The sequence below is a fragment of the Callorhinus ursinus genome, unplaced genomic scaffold, assembly GCF_003265705.2.
Source record: "Callorhinus ursinus isolate GAN/ISIS: 27379988/994484 unplaced genomic scaffold, GSC_fseal_2.0 scaffold50, whole genome shotgun sequence".
NCBI lineage: Eukaryota > Metazoa > Chordata > Mammalia > Carnivora > Otariidae > Callorhinus > Callorhinus ursinus.
In genome coordinates this window covers 7,594,496-7,617,264 of record NW_027397112.1, presented here as the reverse complement: position 1 = coordinate 7,617,264, position 22,769 = coordinate 7,594,496, and the positions used below count along the sequence as shown (strand labels likewise).

General features: G+C 36.5%; 1 protein-coding gene across 11 annotated transcripts in view; it reads right to left on the bottom strand.

The window, feature by feature from the left end:
• Nucleotides 1-22,769, bottom strand: part of BPTF (bromodomain PHD finger transcription factor) — a 149,138-nt gene that overhangs the window by 66,944 nt on the left and 59,425 nt on the right. For 9 of the 11 annotated variants that reach the window (XM_073883251.1, XM_025889865.2, XM_073883253.1 and 6 more), the window contains 4 exons: nt 8,134-8,322; nt 3,392-3,579; nt 1,355-1,710; nt 668-799 (listed from right to left, as the gene is read on the bottom strand). In XM_073883251.1, coding sequence (XP_073739352.1) covers nt 668-799; nt 1,355-1,710; nt 3,392-3,579; nt 8,134-8,322 — 865 coding nt within the window. The remainder of the gene's footprint in view (nt 1-667; nt 800-1,354; nt 1,711-3,391; nt 3,580-8,133; nt 8,323-22,769) is intronic. The other 2 variants (XM_025889870.2, XM_025889873.2) reach the window with 1 other exon arrangement.

The window sequence follows — 22,769 nt, the reverse complement described above, 5'->3', positions numbered from 1 at the left end:
GAAAGCAATCCTTAGCAGATGAAAATTTAGCAGGTGTAAACTATTTTTCTTAAAAAAAACTTTTCATTATAAAATAAAACACAGACAACACAAAATATATTTATATTAACAAAATAACAGTGTCATACCTTCAGAATGGGCTCCGTAGAGGGGCAGGGAAGTAAAATGATTCTTTCTTTTCACTTTGAATAGTAATTTACATTTTTTACCAAAAGCTTATATTAGTTTTTATAGTAATAACTTTTTAAAGACTAAATAAAGTTAAGCAAAACCACTAGAATTAAAAAGCAGATTCAAGTCACAAAATTTATCATTTTTTTTAACCCTCTGCTGAAGTCACACAACTCTGGGTCTACTTAGGAGCTGAATGATGTTTGGATGTTCAATTCTAAATAAATCAGATGCCTAGCACAGTAACTGAAACATTCTAGAATATTCAAAAAATGTGAGTGCTCTTTCTATTCAATAAAAATGCTAATTTTTACTTTAAAAAAATAAGAAATAATATTTATTCATGTTACATTTCATAGAGAAGGGAAAAAAGGCCAGGAAGAGTTAAATTTAATATGTAATATGACCTTCTGAATACATTAACTGTCATTATTAATAGGTTAATATTCCAAAAGGAAGTACGGGATACCATTTACAAGGCTCAGAACTCACTTACCTGGTGTGTCCTAAAGATTCTCGCCATATTGGTAGCATCACAACAGGTTTGACAGCACACTCCAAAATTGCTAAAGCCAGTGCAAATTCTCTGGGTTTGCTACACATCTGAACTGCTTTGATCCAATTTGCCCTGCATTTCAGAAGGAGGGGGAAAAAGTTATTTTACTTGTTGGTCTTAAATTAAAACCACAAGAGCGGTAATTTCTGTCTCCATCTCATACAGCGTATGTTTCTAGGCTAAGCAGGTTTAAATATACTGCTACTGAAAACTCCTACCTCACAGAATCATAGTTTTTTTATTTTTATTTTTATTTTTCGGTGCGGAATGGTGGTTTTATTAAAGCACAGGGGCAGGACCCACGAACCCCAGATTTTCAACACTAGCAGGAATCCCAGAGATTAAGTAGTCTTCCCACTCCTTAAGCCTCCTACAGTGTTCTGGAACTTTGACTGGCCCCCTCTTGACTCCAAGGATGAAGACTCCACCTTCCAGAAATCTTCCAAATGCTAATGTTGGTCCAGTAACTTAGAAGTATACTCACATCCCTAAAGTCCTCAGTGTTTGGCTTAACTAAACTGACTTCATTCAGTTCATGGGTAATGAGTTTCAAGTGAGCGCCTGCAATAATTACTTTGTAAATATTTAATGTATTCACAACAATAAATGAACCTTAGCTTCCCTTACCTGTGTGAAGCCCAGTTTGGATGAAGAAAGGATGAAGGGATATTGTTTTCTAGTTGGGTGATAGTCAGTCTCAAAGTAGATATGGTAAGAACCTTGGACCCGTGGACAGAACCGTTCCATTTGAACTCTCCTGCTGGAGTCAGACAGAATTTATGTGCAAGATGTCTTCTCTTATCATGATCTTCTCTGTGCTGGTGTTTATTCAAAGCAAATGAGTTGGTGGAGTACTGATTGTGGTAGACACGATACTTCCCTTCTTGACCCAACTTAAAATAATTGTTGATATTTCCTTTCATGACCACTTCCTTTTTGGTGCTCAACCGTGAAATTTCTCCTTGAGAGTTAACTACCAGTACCTGACCAAGAAAATAAAAAGACTCATTATTCATATCAAATATGTAAACTTGATCAACTGTCTTTCAATAATCTGTGATTTATCATTCCAAATAAAGTTCAGGTATATCTTACAACTGAACGTTTGAAATTTGTAAGTGAAGTTAAAAGCTACACCTGTTTACAATTAAACAACCAAGATCTTCCCATAAAAAGAACCCCTACTAAGTGCCTATTATATGTCAGACATTATGAAGTATTTTTAAGTATCTCAAATATACACACAAAACCACATGTGTACCTCAATCACCAATCATTACTTCAAGCTTATAATATACAGGGTAGGGAAAAAGGGAATACATGTACTATTCGCCAAAAATATTCCTGGAAATATATTTTTGTCTGCTCCTTTTATTATTCCAGCTTTAGTATGACAGCCCATGGATACTTTAAAATCATGTTTTCAAACAGCTGATCCCAATCCTTTAGTGAACTGTGAGATCAATAGTGGATCTTTCTCAACTTTTAAAAAAACAAAATACAACACAATCAACTAGACTAGAAGATAAAATACCAGAGTGCTTCCCACATGGTAAGGTAAAATACTATTTCAGGAAATTTCTGAATGTGTGTACTGGGTTGCTATGAAAAATGTCATACTGAGGGTCAGAGTGAAAAACCAGCTTGGAAGCTATTGCTTTTAAAGAAATTCCTATGATGTTTAGAAAAAAACACTATATATTCTTGCATATCTACCTTGCAAATAATTCTTAAATATGGGAGACCCAGTTGTGGCATGATTCTGCCACCCTGGCCAGCTGGGGAACAGAAATACTAATAAGTCCTAGCTGGGGTGCCTGGCTGCCTCAGTTGGTAAAGTGTCTGACTCTTGATCTTCGGCTTGTGAGTTCAAGCCCCATACTGGGTGTAGCGATTACTTCTTAAGAAATAAAAAATAAAAATAAAAATAAAAATACTAGGGGCGCCTGGGTGGCTCAGTCGGTTACGTGTCTGACTCTTAATTTCAGGTCAGGTCATGATCTCAGGGTTGTGAGATCAAGCCCCTCATTGGGTTCCTTAGTGGGGAGTCTGCCTGAGATGCCCTCTCTCCCTTACCCTCTGCCCCCCCTTTTGTGCATACTCTTTCTCTCTCTAAAATAATAAAGAAATCTTTAAAGGGGGGGGGCTGGGTGGCTCAGTAGGTTAAGCGTCTGCCTTTGGCTCAGGTTACGATCTCAGGGTACTGGGATGGAGCCCCGTGTCGGGCTTCCCTGCTCAGCAGGGAGTCTGCTTCTCCCTCTCCCTCTGCCCCTCCTCCCTGCTCATGCTCTCTCTCTCTCTAATAAATAAAATCTTTAAATCTTTACTAAAGCCCACAAATAGTGTACTCTTTATCATATATGAAAAAGAAGCCTCTATCTCTTTAGAATAAAACTAACCATATAGTAAGAAAGTATACCACCCAATTACAGCATTTCCCCACAGGAAGTGAAATTTGGGTACACAACTATATTTATTGTATAAAATATGTATTATATGTATTATAAACCTAACCACTTTTAACCTGCTACCCACTACACTCTTGAAAGTAGAAAAATACAATTCAAAAGTAGGTCTACAAACTTCCCACCCCTATTTCTCAGTTCGGATAAATAAAATTATTTCACATTCCAGAGATTTTTGTTTTAAACAGAAAGAACATACCTCTTTGCCCTCCTTAAATAATTTATTTGCTTCATGGGCTGCAGCTGCCACCTGTTGGCTCTTCAGCTGGCTAAGTTTGCTGTCTGGATTCCGTAATCTGGTGATAATTCGAGTTGACCCAGATGCCCCTCTTCCGGCTCCAGGAGACTCACTTATTTCCCCATTAGACTTCTCTGATTTGAAATCACCTGTTATCAGATGAAAAGCCAAAAGTAATTGCTAACAGTAAGTTATTTATAACAACACCTTACTTATCCAAAACTCTTATCTGATGCACATCTAAGATCCAGAGAGTAAACAAAAAGTCCTTGAATAGCCAAAGCAAATAATTCCTAAAGGTTTTACTTAAAAGAACTTTACTGTGAGTCACTTGTTATTTTACAGAAAATTCAAACATGCCAGGTTATCTGTTTCAAAGCTCATGTACTAGAAAACATGAAGGGCTACTACAAATATATAAGCAACAAACATCATAACTCAAAATGCACACTAATAAAACACTGCCTTATATATTCAATATGGATCCTGTACAAAAAGTAAAGGGTATAATTAATTTTAGAAAGATTTCCATTGAAACTGTTTAAATACCCAATGATTTAAAGCTTATAAATGCCAAGTGAATTTTCACCTAAGGAACCTAGAATTATCTGTGTATGCAACTAATTATACATGTGAAATCAACTAAATTAGTTTTTTCACTATAATAAAGGCCTCTCACATTTTCTTAACAACTTAATTTTTTAAAGCCACAGACTGCACCACCAAGGGGCAATTAATGCTTTGCCAAGAATCTCACTTTGGCTGAAAATTTCTCTATATTCTTAAAACTATATCACTATCCAATTTCCATTGGCCAGATAGCTGAACAAGATTTCTCTCTGTGTTTAATTTAAAGCTCTTTAACATGAAGAATAGTGTGTCACTGGCAAATGAAAGGCCAAACATAAAATTTACTAAAGATGGCATTTTGAGTGGAGAAAAAAATTACATTGTGAAAACTGGCTATTTTGAAAAATACAAAAAACAATTCAGGAAACATTTCCTAATTTTATCTGACCAACACCCTTTCTTTCCTTTGTGCAGATGCTTTTCCCCCACATCAACCATGATTCAGCGAGGGCTACAAATCAAGATATCCTACCATACTGGGTGAACAACGTCACCCAGCTTAGCCTGACAGAGCATATAACCACCTGGCCACAGTGACTGTCCCAGATTCGGCTATGCTGCCCAGGCCATGCAGCATACTACTCTAATTTTTAAAATCTGGAGATGGATAAAGGGTCTTTTTTTTTTTAATTAAGTTTATTTAATATTTATTTAAGTAATCTCTACACCCAACATGGGGCTTGAACTCACAACCCCAAGACCAAGGGTCGTATGCTCTTCCAACTGAGCCAGCCAGGCGTCCCAGTTTTGCTTTTTGTGTTAGCGAACAAAAAGAGTATAAATTAGAGGCTGTCTATCTTTTATCCCACAACATGGGAAAAAACTTTTAATAATACGAGACAATAAGCTCATCGGGGGGCCGGTGGGAGGTGGGGTTGTGGAGGATAGGAGGAAGACCCGTGATAACCTCACTTGGTGCCCAGGGTCCAATAATGCACCTGAAGCTGTCTGTCACTACGTCTAGACTTCCCAACTGCATGACCCAATTAAATTCCCTTTTTATTTTAAGCAAGTTTGGTGGATTTCTGTCACTTAAAACCAAAAAATTCTAAATAATCTAGAGTATTTAAGATTTTTGACCCCAAAATATGGGTAAGGGATACCGGGTGTTTTTCCATCCCAGGCTGGAAAGCTAGAAACCTTCAGTGTGTGACAGCAAAGCAGTTAATCAGACTATCAACAATTTTCTCTTGGGTCTCAGACCATGAGTCTACCCATGCTGAAGTTTTACGTCAAGATACTGAACTATGGTGGCTACTTCCTGAGGCTATCTATACGGTCCTACAATAAAGACTTTTTAGACAGCATCTTATCTAAGTTGGACTTCCTAAAAGGGGAAATGGAAGGCACAGTGCTTTTTAAAAGTCCTTCAATTTAGAGCCAGAGATCCAATACATTTGAGAGTCAATCCTTTGACACTTGTTTCTTTAAGTTTATTTATTTATTTAAGTAATCTCTACCCTCAGTGTGGGGCTCGAACTCATGACCCAGAGATCAAGAGCCACATACTCTTCCGACTGAGCCAGTCAGGCACCCTGACACTTGCTAAGTTTAATAAGGGAAAGGAGGCAGAAAATTCACCCCTAGGGGTAAGAACTTGAAAGGGCTGAGAAAGGGAACAGGGCTTATCCAACACCCCCTGCCCAAAGGCCACATTCCTATCATAAAGGAGTGAATCACTGCCATGCAGCCTGGAGGCAGGATACAGAGCTGCTTTACCCCAGCCTCCAGAGCTCATTGTTTAAGGATGGCAGGAGGCAGAATTCTGCCTAGGCAGGACTTCATTCACCCAAAGACTAGGGAATTGGGTCTGCAAAGTAGACCAACAGAGCAAGTAGAGGGGCTTTACCTTCAGAGACCCGGAGAAGAGTTTCTGGGTACTGGGGACCCAGCTGGGTACTCAGACAATCTATGAGGGAGTGCTGCTGCCAAATCCCCAACAACCCATCCCTGATGACAGCCAGCAGGAACTAGCTGCTAAAGCAGAATGGCCTCCTGAAGGGGGATCTTCCCATATATTTCTCACGTTTCATCCACAGCCACCCTCCCAAAAAAACAAGGGCAGCCAGAACACCCTCCACTATCAGGATAACAAGTGTGACAGGCAGTTAAATTCATAATTTGGCTCATAGATTGTGAGACTAAGAGAAGCTATACCCAGACCTAATCAAAAATAAAAATAATACACAACACACAGAAGTTCTAAATAAAGTTACAACTACCAGAGGTAATTTTGGGAAGTTTTTGAAAAAATCTTCAGGTGTGGGTGAGCTCTTTGCATTGTGTTAGGCAGAAGCATTTCTGAATTTGAGTGAGTATGTTTGTGCCGAGCTACCAAAGGGTGTAACTGTGGGGATATTTGTTTCCTATCTTTGCAGCATTCCTCGTTCTTTGGAAAACCATTCCTACCCCACTCCAATCATATACTTTTGCTGGAGCCATCAATTATAATACCTTGCCTGCCCTGGCCACAGGGGTGGGAACAATATGTCCAAGATAGGCCACTCAAATTCCTTCCTCAAGGACTTTTGATTTGGAGCAGGAGTAGGGGCCTTGCCTTTGGGTCACAGACCTTGGAAAGATAGGAATACAAACCGCTGATGCCATCTTCCCTGCCACTTGGAAAAAGCCTGTCTGTATTAGGAGAGAATGAAGTTAACACACAAACATATGCACATCAAAAGGTGGAGAGAAAGAGAGGAAGACAGAAAAGCTTTGATACCTGGGGGTCCAGTTATGCCTGATGATGGTTTGGACTTCCCAATTACATGAGCTAGTTAATTTCCCTTTTCACTTAAGCTAGTTTAAGCTGGTTTGGTAGCTTGCAACTGAAAACAAGTTCTAATTAAAACAGATCTCCATCTCCTACCATACACAAAATTATACAGCAGGATTAAAAACAAAGTTACACAAGTATTATGTGAAATTACTATAAAACATGTATATGCTTGGGATAGGATCTTCCTTAGTAAGACACAAAATCCAGACAAACCCTAAAGAAAAAAATTAGTAAATTTAACTATATAAAAATATAAAAGTTTCTATATAACAAGTTAACAGGAAGAGTTAAAACAAGCAATGACCGTGTAAGTATATACATAAAATCAAAGATAACAGCCATAATACATAAAGCATTCCTAAGACTCATTAAGAAAAACTATCAAAACGCAATAGGAAAAAATGAGAAGATATAAGCAATTCACTTGAAAGTTCAACAAACACATAGAGAAACTAAAAACATTAGTAAGCAGAGATATGCAAATTTTTAAGTGAAATATTTTTTCATCATTAGCAAAAAAGAGACCGATGTTGAATTTAGGTAACAGTATGAAAAAATACATATGTTTGTAAATTATTGGTATAAATCCCTTTTACTATACAACTAAGCAGCAGTCATCACTATTTTAAAAATGTACCTACCATGTGACCCAGCAATTCCACTTACTGTTCCTGTCCTGCCAGAAATACTTGCGTAAGTACACAGAGATATATGCTGAGGATGCCAAAAAAAAAAAAAAAGCACCACTATTTGTAATAAGAAAAAAACTGTTAACAGCCTGTATGTCCACTAACAGAGAAATAGTAAATGAATTACTGTTCATCCATACCGTGCAGTAACATGCAGCAGTTTAAAAAAAAAAAAAAAGAGTGAATTCAATTTATATCATGAAAAGATCCCCTACATGTATTACTGAGTGAAAAAAAGCAAGATGCAGAACAATGCATGCAGAATGATTCCATTTATGTAAAAAAAAAAAAAAAATTAAAAAAAAACCTTTTGTAAAAATACCTACATTAATGTAACCACATGGAGAAAGACAGAAAATGTTACACACCAAATCGATGACTGTGGTTACCTTTGGGGAGGGGGTACTAAAAAGATTTATTTTTTCCTGCGTGCTTTTGTATTTTTTTAAATAAACACCATGACAAGTGCTACTTGAGTTCAAAAAAAAAGAGAAAAAAAGAGGAAAAGAAAATCTAAGTCTTCCCACCCCATCAAACTTTTATCTAAAAAATTAAAAATTAAAAAAATTAAAAAGCTCGCTTTAATGGATGAAGTGTATTCTTACCTATCTCTTCTTGAACAGAGACAGGTGTGTGAGACTCTCTCTCTCCGTTTTCAGGCTCATCGGCTGCCTTAGCGGGTTCACTCTGGGAAGAAGCTAGTTCACTGCTGCTGTTACTGTTTTCCAGATTAGGCTGGATGGAGGTAGTGGGAGCACTAGTGTTACTGCTGTCACATGTCTTGTTAGGTTCTTCTAGAAAAATAGAATATCTGATTTTTAGATTAGAAGTCACATGAAAAGTAACTACTTTGTCAGAAAAGACATTGAACTGTTTGAGGACTGCATTACAAAGCTAGAGTATAAAAAGAAAAGCTGCTCATATACGAAGAATGGGATGTCTGAGACCTATAAAACAACACCCTACGAGTTATTTTTGAAGTCTCTCAGTCTGCTAACTCAGACTCTTACCATCTTAGTCTCTAGTACAAGGCAGACAATCTTTCAGATTCCCCAGAGCTGAAGAAGAATAAAGTGATACAACTACCCCACAAAACTCAGAAGTGGTTTTGAGATAATCCCTCAAAATCTGAAATTTACACTCTTACTTTTCAAAAAGTAGTCAGTTTTAGAAACAGCATTGAACTAGATTATTTATCTCTAAGATTTTCTGCTTGAATTCTGTGCTCCCAAACTAACTAGAAGGTAATGCTGAAGTCATTGTAAATTTTAAGAACAATTTAATAGTTATCATTAAGAATACTATTCCTAAAAGTCTATCAAAATGAACACTACCATGAACTGAAAGCCTAGGTCTTTCCATGATAGTTCAGAAATTAAGAGCCTCCTTCCTTCTGTATTTCATTTTGTCACTAGGGTAGTCTTTAAATCACCTAAGTTAAAAAGGAGTTGGCAAGGGGCGCCTGGCTGGGCTCAGTTGGTTAAGCGACTGCCTTCGGCTCAGGTCATGATCCTGGAGTCCTGGGATCGAGTCCCGCATCAGGCTCCCTGCTCAGCGGGGGGGTCTGCTTCTCCCTCTGACCCTCCCCCCTCTCATGTGCTCTCTCTCTCCCTCATTCTCTCTCTCTCAAATAAATAAATAAAATCTAAAAAAAGGGGGGGGGGTTGGCGATATATCACAAAGGCTATCCCTAATGTATAATGAGCTCCTATTAATTTTTTTAGGAAAAAAAATCTCAACAACCTGATAGAAGAATAAAAAAATCTATAAGCAGTCACAAAAGAAAATGGCCTTTAAACATTTGGGGAAATGCTCACTTAATTCAAACTAAAAGAAATGCAAAGTAAAACTATATGGAGCTTCCCAGCTATCTGGCTGGCAAAAATCCAAAACCCACAATACATTCAGGCAAAGAGGCAGTTTGTTAATAGGCACTCCCACATAATACAGCAGGAGTGAAAAATGGGACAAAGTAGATAAAAAGGAACTGACAATATCTACACATGTACTCTAAACCTACCAATCCCATGTCCTAAGATCTATCCCAAAATACACTGGTAAAAACACTAAATTACTTATTTACAGAGCTAATCACTGCAGCATTATTTATAATGACAAAAGACCACAGACAAAATGTCCATCGATGGGGCACTGATTGAATAAAAGGTGACATACACAATGAAATATGTAGCATAACAAGGATTGGGGAAATCACCAGATCCATACATGAATGATTGAATGTAAAAAGAAAAGTACAGAATAGCAGTTACAGTATGCTAACTTCTGTGTAAGAAGGGGAGAGAAATATAAATTTATAGGTAGATTTTGCCTTTATTTGCAAAGATTTAAAAACACTGGGAAAATAACCCAAAATTAACAAATGTGGCTACCTATGAGGAATGGAAAAGAAATGATTACCTAGAGAGGGAAAGGACAGATGTGAAAACTCTCTGTATACAGTTATACAATTTGGTTTTGGAATCATGTAAATGCTTTACATTTTTCTAAAAATTAAAGTTAGAAATGCAATCCCTAAAAACAGAACTGAAACAAATTAACCTAGTTGTATATCAAAGGTTATTGGCATAACCACACAGAGAAAAAAATTATTTTAAGTGACTCTGGAACACAGTACTTTGACTGTATGTCTTTACTAGAAATATGGCATTAGTATGAATAAAGAACTATAAAAATCATCTTAAATGCTATTTAGTGGTCTTACTGCCAGCAGTAATAGTGGTATTACAAAATTACTACGATATGTAAAATCATTTCTTATTAATGTACACCAAGATGTTAATAAGACATATATTAATAATGTTATTACTAATGGACATCCCTATTAGGACAAAGCAAATGTGTAATTAAGTTACTACTCTGTTAGGAACTAAAGCTTTCAGTGTAGGGGAAGAGATACAAGTTTAAAACCAAGGGGAAAAGAAAAAGAAAGAAAAAGAAAAAGGGAAAAAAAAAAAAACCTAAGTATGCAATCCTCAATCTGAATTTGAAATGTCAATATGAACTGATGATCTTTTTCTTTTCAAAAATACATATTTCCTAACACCATCCACCAAAAAAGCCTAAAGGCAATTAACAGCCCAAGAGCAGTAAATACCTCTGGGCCCAGATTGTGGTCTCTAATATCATTCCCCACTAAAAGGAACCAGGACTTCTTGGAGGAATGACTGATTCCAGGTCTGGGGTAGGAAATATGTAAGATAAGCCTCATACATCTTATTCTGTCAAAAAGCAGGGAAGCTCTTGGAGCGCCTGGGTGGCTCAGTCATTATGCATCTGCCTTTGGCTCAGGTCATGATCCCAGGGTACTGGGATCAAGCCCCACATCGGGCTCTCTGCTCAGTGGAAAGCCTGCTTCTCCCTCTCCCACTCCCCCTGCTTGTGTTCCCTCCTCGCTCTCTCTCTCTCTCTGTCAAATAAATAAATAAATAAAATATTTAAAAAAAAACAAGGCAGGGAAGCTCTCTAAGACTACCAGGGTCACAGAAAAAGGACTCAAAAGAAAACATGAAGGGGTTTGCACTGGTCAATATATGCGCTGGTCAATATAAGCAAAATGAATAACTACAACAAACTGAATACATAAAGACCCATGAGTTCAAACAGATATTTAAAATTAGAAAGCCATGCCCCTGTGTAAAAGTTCGTAACTCATGAATCACTACTGAAGGTAATGACACCAACTCCTGATTCTGAAAAATAATTGAACATGTATTCCTGCTCTAACTACATTTCAAAGTATTCAAACAGCCTCAGTTAATGAGGGAAAATTCTTCACAGAATTCCAGTTAGACAAATAGAGAAAAAAGACAGAATTAAAAAGCACCATATTATAATCTCCAAATAACTGATTCTGAAATGATCATCAATGAATGAGGTTAACAGGAAACTTTACAATGTCACTACCTGAACTCACTGATCAATTTCAGCATTTATAAAGGCAGACCACAAACAGACATCATGAGCCTTTTGATGCTATATGATATGAAGTACCCAGCACATAGCTTATGGAATATTCTTGCCAAAAATAGTTTAAAAATTATTTTAATCAAGATTTTAGAATAAATTAAAGAACACTAAGAGGAAGGAAACAGACAAATCCTGAACGTGGGATATCCCATAGCAAGATACACTATGATTCTTCAACAAGTCAACAGTGTATAGAGGAAAAAAGTCGGGGAAGGGGAGAGTACTCTAGGCTAAGACGACTCACGAGATATAAAATCAATTGTCACGTCATATGGGAACCTTATTTGGAATTATTACAAACACAACAAATGTAAAAAAAGAAATTTTTTTTTAAGTGAGGAAATTTAAACTGACAGAACAGTAGATGATATTAAGGAACTGGTATCAATTTTATTAAAATGACAATGACACTGTAATTATGTAAGAAAATGTTCATATTTTTTAGAGATGTATGTAAGATTGGTGTAACATGATGTCTGGGATTTGCTTTAAAATACTGCAGTAGGAGAGAACCCCAAATCGTATTAACAAGAAAGGGGATAAAAAAAACTGTGGTACAGTTGCACAGAGGAATATTACAATACAATTAATATGAAAGAACTCCAGCAACATACATTATATTAGTAATATAATATAAAGTGAAAAAATTAAGTTCCAAAAATTTACACTTAACACAATACACTTAATATATATTTAACACAATACACTTGGAATAAAGTTTAAAACAACTACAAGAGAAATATATAGTTTTTAGCAAATTATGTAAATCAACTCAATGAAGCAAAAGCATGTGAATTATATATCACTTTGATCTCCAGTATCAACAGTCTTGATTCTACTGTGTATCCCTTATAAAAACAAAAGAAGATGTTAGTGAACACAGGATTCAGAGTGACAACTACTTCAGGTAAGGGACAGGAAGGCAGAGAATGGACTGGGGAAGTGATTATAGATGCAGGTTAGTTTCAAAGCAGGACTTAGCCTTTTGTTTGGGGTGACAGATTCCTGGGGGTTTATTTTCATTATTAAGTAATTTAAAACCTGAATGAATAAATTAAGGGATGCTATGCAATGGCCAATGATGAGTACAATTAACTAAGGATTGTGATTTATCTGACAATGTACACCTAGGGTCAAAGAGGAAAACATTTTTTCGAGCCAAAAAAAGAAAAAACAAGGAGTTAAAAAAAATCATGGGTAAAGCAAGTATGACAAAATTTGATAATGCTTTTTTATATAAGTGTTAGATATATGGCAATGTGGGTGCGGTCATTATACTCTTAACTTTTCTGTATGTGTGAAAATGTTTATAGTAAAAAAATTTTATATGAAGGATTTCAAAATGCCAAATTTAACATATGACAGCTACAAACCAGTAATAAAATCAACTAAGTCAGAAAAATCTGGAACAAAAGAAGTCTCTCACAAATAATATCAAATTCTTCACTAACCATTCTTTTTACAGCTGTAAGATCTAGATTTGTAAGGTGTAGTAGTCCTAATGTATAACGGTCTAACTATCATCTTCTCCAATAATGAAGCAATATATAAAGATATCCCCCCATGAGCTCAGAGTGCACTGTCTCACAGAATAAGAAAAAGAGATTAGACTCTAGACCAGCCCACAAAAACTTAAAATATTAGTGCATAATATACTCCAAGTATGGTAAACTAAGAAAATTCTGGGATAGGAACTTAAGAGATTCTGACTATATATACACATCTTAAAATACTTTAGAGAAAGTGTTTTCTGCTATTAGGGAGATAATGGTACTTCATACAAGGATAATGGTACTTCATACAAGAATAGGCAATCAATCCCTTACCAGGTATTCTCATGTAAAAAAGCCAATAACCCACTGAAAGCAAACTGAATTCAGATTGTATCCACTTAAACTCTCAAGGCGATAAATAAGCTGAGGACTACAAACTCATAAAACATAGCTTTTTTGTTAGTTCGTCCAAAGTTAATCTGTCTTAAGTGGAAAACAGTGTTTTCCTCCATTTCAGTTTAGAATACTGATTTTGGGGGCGCCTGGGTGGCTCAGTTCGTTGGGCGACTGCCTTCAGCTCGGGTCATGATCCTGGAGTCCCGGGATCGAGTCCCACATCGGGCTCCCTGCTCAGCGGGGAGTCTGCTTCTCCCTCTGACCCTCTTCCCTCTCGTGCTCTCTATCTCTCATTCTCTATCAATAAAAAAAAAAAAAAAAAAAAGAATACTGATTTTGGTTGTTGGAGTTTTTTTTAAGATTTTATTTATTTATTTGAAAGAGAGAGAATGAGAGCGAGTGAGCACATGAGAAGGGGGAGGGTCAAAGGGAGAAGCAGACTCCCTGCTGAGCAGGGAGCCCGATGCGGGACTCGATCCAGGGACTCCAGGATCATGACCTGAGCCGAAGGCAGTCGCTTAACCAACTGAGCCCAGCCAGGCGCCCCTTGGTTGTTGGTTTTTGTTTTTTTTCCTAAAGTAGTCTCCACGCCCAGTGTGGAGCCCAACGTACAGCTCGAACTCATGACCCTGAGATCAGGACCTGAGCTGAGATCAAGAGCTGAAGGCTTAACTGACTGAGCCACCTCGATGCCCTGGTTGTTGTTGCTGCTGTTGTTGTTTTAAATAATTGATCTAGGGGCGTCTGGCTGACTCAGTGAGAAAAGCATGTGACTCCTGATCTTGGGGTCAAGGGATTGAGCCCTACACTGGATGTAGAAATTACTACAAATAAACAAACAAAAAAACAAACTTTAAGTAACTGTTCTATAACTCTTCACTTCTTTACTTCATTTGGCTATAGATTAAGGAAATCTGAAGCCCGTTGCTTCAAAATACCACCAAAAAGGTATCGCCTACCAAGATGTATGTTTTAAACTTCAAAGTCCAAATGTTCTAGCCCTATGGCAAATATTATAGATTTTGGTATTTACAATTCTATTTTCGTTAGACAAAACAAACACTGTCAATGAATAAAAACAGGGTAAGTTTTGCAGTCATCCCTCAAACCAAAATTACATGTAGATCTTGATCTTCAACTTCTGAACAGTAACACCAAAGCCTAAAAAACAAAATTCTAGGCAAAAAACTACAAAGAAAAAAAGTAACTTTTCTATCTGAAGTGAAAAGAGGAATTTTTTTAAAGGAAAAAAAACGAGGTAAAAATAAGTAACCAGACTGTATACGACTAGAAACTAAAACCAAACCTACTAAAAAGGATAAGAAACAAAAGATTATTTAACTGCAGAAGCTCCAAAAGCTTTACGGATCAACTCAGTGAGGCTAACACATTGGTTCAGCATCCACTACCCACAGCCTCTGAATTTCCTTCTTTTTCCTAAAGATTTTATTCATTCATTCGAGAGAGAGAGAGAGAGCACGAGCAGGAGGGGCAGAGGGAGAAGCAGGCTCCCCGCGGAGCAGGGAGAACGACGCGGGGCTCCATCCCAGGGCCCTGGGACCATGACCCGAGCCAAAGACAGACGCTTAACTGACTGGGCCACCCAGACACCCCCACCAAATTTCCCTTGTAATAAAATTCAAAACTAAAGCAAAGTGCCTCTCTTAAAATGTCATTATCACAAAAAGTTAAGAAATAGGTTAAATCAATGTTCTTTTAGTTTAACTTTATAGCTGTTAGAATTTCAGTATGTCCATGGAAACATTTTCAAAACAATTATAGTTATGGAAATAAAGCCAGTTTTATCTACTACTGATATGTTCTTAATCTCAAGCATTAAATCTGGAAGCATTAATTTAAAACAAATGCTGTCTGCATTATGTCTGAATACAAATTCTCAATAGTGGATTTGACTTTGAGATGCTAGCAAGTCATGTGTCTTTTTCTCCACTTACAAATTTAAAATTTGACATTCTGCTACAAAAAGGTTCTAATCTAAAATCCAGGACAAAAGTGTAATTCTGAAACTGAGCCTTTTGCCAATTACAAAGTAATACTAAACAGCATACTTGCTACATGGGGTTGTTTTTGGCAACATAACCATTTTTATGAACGAAAGTGAAGTGTCTGGGACACAGATGCAAGAAAAAAAAAAATCTAAGGAATAGGTATATTAAAAGATTATTTTTAAGTGATGGCTACTAGCCTTGCCCAAAATATGGCCCAACTGAAAAGTTTAATCTTCAGTCTTTGCCACATAAAATCTTTCTGATCACTGATCATACCCAGTATGAAATCATGATATTGCCCCATTTTTCTCATGTTCTCACTCCCAAAGATTTTTAGACCATAAATTCGTAATTTTTCCTTTGTATAATATTTATTGCATTACATAAAAATGACAGTACTCTCTGACAAGACTTTCCATCAAGATATAGCTTGATACACATTTACTTCTTTTCTTTTGAAGATTTTTAAAAATTTTTAAATAATCTCTACACCCAACAGGGGGCTTAAACTCAACCACAACTCCAAGATCAAGAGTCATACTCTCCACCAACTGAGCCAGCCAGGTGCCCCAATATACATCTGCTTCTAAAGAAATCTGAAAGTAGATGTATTTATTTATTTTTTTTAAAGATTTTATTTGAGAGAGCACACGAGTGGGAGGGGCAGAGGGAGAGGGAAAAGCAGACTCCCCACTGAGCAGGGAGCCCAACGAGGGCCTTGATCCCAGGACCCCGAGATCACAACCCCAGCTGAAGGCAGATGCTCAACCAACAAGCCACTCAGGCACCCAGAAAGTAGATGTATTTCTAAAAAGATTCTGGATATATTTCTAAAGAAATTCTAGGTGGCTCAGTCGGTTAAGCATCTGCCTTCAGCTCAGGTCATGATCCTGAGGTCCTTGGATGGAGCCCCACATCGGGCTCCCTACTCAGTGGGGAGTCTGCGTCTCCCTCTGCCCTTCCCCCTGCTTGTTCTCTCTCTTTCTAATAAATAAAATCTTTAAAAAAAAAATTCTAAATTCCCAGTTTAAAAATTTTTTTCTATTCCAGAAAAGATAGATAATACAAACACTAACCAAAAGCAAGCTGTTGTAGCTTAGAAATGTTACTAAAGATGAAGGACATTTTATGGGACGCCTGGGTGGCTCAGTCAGTTGAGTGTCTGCCTTGATTTCCACTCAGTTCATGATCTCAGGGTTGTGAGATTGAGCCCTACGTCAGGCTCCATGTTTAGCAGGGAATCTGCTTGAGATTCTACCCTTCTCCCTCTACTCCTCCCCCCACTCGCATGCACGTTCTCTCTCTAAAGTCAATAAATAAATCTTAAAAAAAATTAAAGATAAAGGATATTTTACAATGATAGTTAGTTCAACAAGAAATATAAAGATTATGTGCACCTAATTATACAGCCTCAAACTATATAATGCAAAAACTGAAAAAAATTAAAAGAGAAAAAGGCAACTCTACCGTAAATAGAAATAATTTTAAAATATCTTACAGAGAAGGAAGAGAAAAAAAAGACATAGCAAGGATATAGATTTGAACAACACAATTCAAAACCTTGACCCGATTGTCCAATACTGTACCCAATGACTAAAAATACATATCCTCTTCAAGTGTACATGAGACATTTATCAATATTAACCATATACTGAACCATAAAACCTCAACAATTACTCTGATTACAGTAGGTTAAGTTAAAAATCAATTACAAAAAAGATAAGCAGAATGGGTTAAAAAGAAAACTATATCATAATGAAAAATCAGAAACTATTTTAAACTGAATGACAAAGACAATATGTAAGTTTGTAGGATGCAGCTACAGCAGTACATAAAGGGAAAATTATAGCCTTGACGGAATAGAAAATATAAATAAAAACTAAAAATCATCAAAGCATCCATCTTAAGGAGCCAGGGGAGAAATAATATTTTCATCTAAATGTAGTATCAACTAGGATACTCTTTTGAGGAGGTCTATTTTTTTTTTAAAGATTTTATTTGAGAGAGAGAATGAGATAGAGCATGAGAGGGGGGAGGGTCAGAGGGAGAAGCAGACTCCCTGCTCAGCAGGGAGCCTGATGCAGGACTCGATCCCGGGACTCCAGGACCATGACCTGAGCTGAAGGCAGTCGCTTAACCAACTGAGCCACCCAGGCGCCCAAGGAGCTCTATTTTTTTTTAAATGCAGCCAACAACAATGATAAAAATTAAAAATTTTAAAAACAGAGGGACAAAAGCTAGGTGATGAATATGCTTATGCCAGATTGTGGTGATGGTTTCATGAGTGCTTATTTATCTCCAAACTTATCAGGTGGCATACATTAAATATGTACATCTTTTTGTATGTTAATTATACTTCAATAAAGTTTTTTCAGAAAAACAGCAGAAAAAAAAAAATCCCCAGAGATGCAAATAAAAGGAAAAAAACAAAGACATGAACAGAAATAAACTAGAAAAAATACAATAAAAAAAGGATCAACAAAGCAAAAAAAGTTATTTCTTAAAAAGAGACTAATAAAAATTGTTAACAGTTTTGTAAGATGATTAAGAGAGAACAGATAACCAATTTCTGGATTAAAAGAAGAACATCACTACAGATTCTGCAGACATCAAAAGACAGGATGTCATTAGGCCAAGAAAATTTAAAATTTAAGCGAAATAGGTAGACCCGTAGAAAAATGCAACTTACTAAACTGACATAAGAAAACAACAGAAAATATGAATAACCCACTACCCATCAAAGAAATGCACTTTATATATATATATACTTTTTATTTTTTTAAGAGACAGAGAAAGAGAGAGAGAGAGGCAGAGGGAGAAGCAGGCTCCCCGCTGAGCAGGAAGGCCGATGCGGTACTCCTGGGATCATGACCTGAGGCGAAGGCAGAAGCTTAACCATCTGAGCCTCCCAGGCACCCAGAAATGCACTTGATTTTAGTCAAAACGCCAAGCAGCAATCCATCCATCAATGAAATGAAATCTAAAATTAATCTTTCCCATAATGAAAATTCCAGGACCAAGTGGCTTCAGGAAAATAAAAAAAAAAAAAAGCCCTTTATTTAATTAAGGAATAAATAACACCAACTCACAGAAACTCTTACAGATAACAGGAAAAGTGGGAACTTGTCCTAACTCGTTTTATGAGGCCAATATAATCTGGACACCAAAGCGTGACATGGACATTATTAGAAAAGGAAAGTTACAAGCCAATATCATTCATTAATGCAAACTCCTACACAAAATATTAATAAACTGGATGCAACAGTATATTAAGAATGAAAACATATCACAACCAAGTGGCATTTATTCCAGAAATATGAGATTGGGTTAACACTTAAAAAAAAACAATGTAGGTACTTCTGCTTCCAGATGGAGCAGAGGGACTGGATTTAACCCTCTGTCATGAAAACAACCACAAACAAAAAAGACACCACATAAGAGAAAACAAAGGAACTGACAGGTAGTTTACAAAAGAAGGTAGCCAAATGGCCTGTGTATACATATATTTAAGAAATATATGCACATACACACACACACAAGAAAAAGTGCTCGACATCCTTAGTCACCAGGGAACTACAAATTCAAACCACAATAAGATATCCCTACAATGCCATCAGAATGGCTAAAAGAGAAAAAATGAATGATGCTGATAATACCAAGTGTTATCAAGGATGCAGAGGAGCTAGAACTCTCACAGACTACTGATGAAGTGTGAACTTGTATAACCACTCTAGAAAACTAGCCATATCTATTAAAGATGAGCATACACAAACTGAATGACCCGGGAAATTCCACAACTAGACTTATACCTCTAGAAACATACATATAAGGAGCATAAAAAAACATGTAAAAGAATAGTCACAGTGGTCCCAAAATGGAAACCATTCAAATGCCTATCAACACAGAAAACGAATAATTATGATTAATAACTAATCATTACATATCTGTATAACAGACCATCATGCTGCAATAAAACAGAATGCACTACTATTACAAGCAACATTTGGATGGCTCTCATATATTGAGGTAAAAAAATTGGACATCAAAAAGTATATGCTGGATGATACCATTTATTATCTTTTATAAAGGCAATCCTGATAGATGGTTATAGAAGTCAAGATAGTAAATGCCTTTGTGGGGGTGGGCGTAGTGGTGGCCAAGACAAGGCGCATGATGTGGTTATACAAGTGTGTTCTATCAAGTTGTTTACTTAACACTTGTGCACTTTACCATATGTTGTATTTTAATGAAAAAGTTCACCAAAAAACATCTTTCCATACCAAACACTTTCCAATCTGACAGTCTTCTATCGATAAGCTTGAGTCATTAAACTAGGTGTCTGAATACATTCTGAAGGTTTAGAACAGAAAACTAGGAGATGCCTTCTATCAGTTATTGTTCTCATCTACCTAAATTAATCCCCCTCTCCAGTTCTTTTAATACCACATCTCATCTATTGACCAGAGGGTGGTCCAGGGATACCACAAAGTACCCAGCATGCTGTCAGGCACCATTATAAATACTCAATAAATATTTGTTGAATAAATGAGTGCATAGAGAAAGAGAAACAGAAGGAAGCAGAGAGACACGTTACAGCTTCTCTGAGGGTCAGGACTCTACCATTAGGCCTGCCTACTGCCCACTAGAAAGTAAAGTCCTCAAGGGCCTTGACTTTGTCTATTTTGGTCACTGATATATTCCCGCTAGTGTCGTAAGTTTTATAGTCAGGGATCTATTAAAATGTTTTATCTACTTTAAATGTACCAAACTCCTCTTTCAACGCTGGTGTGGTGTGTTTAATGTATGTCTTTAAAAATGCTTTTCATGTTGTTTTGGAAACAAGTATGAGACTATCAGGTTTCTAGGTTTAGGTTCGTTTTTTAGTCTAGTCAAGAAGAGAGCTATGATTTACTAAATGGTCAGGTTTTGAATTTATAGCATCTTCAGCTATCTGGCACTCTGATCCTGCTAATGAACCCAATCCACTCCGATTACAGCTACTGACAATTGCTATTTGCTCCCACTCTAGCTTTCCTAACACTTCTGTTCAGGTTCTCATCTAAATCAATTTTTTGTGACCTACACATGAAAAAACCAGTTGAATGCCAAGTTTAAATATGAAGGATCTCATTTACAAGAATTATGTTAACTACTACTGAACCAGTAAATGTAGAATTCAACTCACCCACTTTATTATTTTTACTTGCTAGGCTTTCTCACTCTTTCAAAGACTTGGCTGTATACAGCAATAACAATATCCAACATTTGCTGAGCAATCAACATATCAGGTACTACCCTAAGTCTTGTATATATATTATTTCATTTGGCATTCTTCAAAAGTATACATCAGGGCGCCTGGGGGGCTCAGTCGTTGAGTGTCTGCCTTCGGTTCACGTCATGATCCCAGGGTCCTGGGGCCAAGCCCTGCATCGGGTTCCCTGCTCAGCGGGAGGCCCACTTCTCCCTCTCCCACTCCCCCTGCCTGTGTTCCCTCTCTCGCTGTCTCTCTCTCTCTCTCTCTCTGTCAAATAAATAAATAAATAAAAGTATGCGTCAGATACCAAGAGAGTTTCTCCCTTGAACCATTCTAGTAACAAAAGAATATCTCAGAGACATTAATAAACTGGTAATAAATAACTTAAAAGCAAATGTCTGCTAAAATCTGTGCACAGTTGTTACTCTACTGTGTTTGGTTTAAGAACCAAGCAATTAACCAGTACATAAACCTACTAGTAAGACCGAGGTTTACAATAAATACCAATCAATCTAAAAGAGAAAGAATATTTTACTAAGGATGTAATCATAATTCCAATACAAATGGAATTCTGTTCACATTTTTGGGGGCCTAGTACTCCACTTCCAAATTCTGACTCATGAAGGTATTAAAGTCATAATAATGCAATATTTTAATTGGACAGGACCTAGAGATCTAACCATAGAATTACAGATCTCTGATTCTTCCATCCATTCAATAAAGGACTCTCGCTGAAATCATCGCTGATAGGTCAGATAGAGATCAACATTACTAATTACTCCTTCATGAAATGAAATTATCTCTGATAAGTATTTACTAAATGCATCTAGTAAAATGGAATCTGTTACTTCTATTTTCTGAACAGCTGTAATTTGAAGGAAGTTGTTAATATTCACTCGTAATATTCCTATTATTTCTACTTATTTGACTTAATATCCTACATTTCAAAGAGAAGTCTAATCCCCCCAGCCAACCCCTCAGCGGACAATTATGTTATTTCCAATCTAGCTTCCTCCTGATACCAAGTCTGTTCTTTTCTAGGCTCAAAAATTTGTTTTCTTTATTTATTCCACCAGTTAGCAGTTTCCAGACTTTCCTTCATCTTAATGACCAATCTCTCATTAGTATAAAAGATGGTAAACTTATTAATGTGATTCTTTTGGACCGTACACATACATCTCTGCATGTAATCTAATGTTACAATGGTGTTTTCAGCAAGAGTTCACTGTTTCTAAGCACTCAGTTGAAAGCAGTCACATAAGAACTGTCGATCATCAAAATCTTTCAAGATACAAAACAGGACCATTGAGGCCTTGCAAGATTAAACATGACATTAACTTAATGACAGAAGGAGATCTAGAATCAAGTCTTCCAACTACTAACTAATGCTGTCTTTCTGCCCAACACATCAGAATCACATCCCCAATAGCAATGACAGTACCGCAAGTTGGAAAGTATGTGATATTCTTACAGTATTAGAAAAAAAACATTAAGGATTTCCAGCAAGGTATTAGCTGTAATTCTTGATTTGTGGTGGGATTACCAGTGTTTATTTTGTTTTGCTCCATCTGAATTTTCTAGTTTGCTTTTTAAAATTTAAAATTTAAAAATACATATAGCTCCTATAATAAAAATTTTTTCATTTAAAAAAAAAGGCAAAAGGAAAGGCATGACATTCTTTGTGTGTGATATAACTTACTTCAAGTATAATTTTAATTTTAAAAAGCTTAAAATATGGACTATTGGTTAGCTTACATTTTTATGTCAAAATATATCTTGCAAAAAATGTTTTGTGACGATGGTTTTCTATCATAACATTATGGTTTGAAATGTTTAAAAAAACTACATGAGCACATGCAAACATAAATTAATTTGTTAGTACATACAGAATTGGAATGGTCAAATCATTCAATACCGAGCCATTAGTATGTAAGTACTTAAAACCAAAATATCTGCCACTATGATCTGATGATAAAATATACAAATAAGTCTATTAGTCAAAACCAGCTAAATGAACTTTAAAAAGCATGAAGATTATGATGAGTTTCAAGCACTAACTGCAAGAACATGTGTCAAACTCCAAATGTTAGGTGACAATTTAG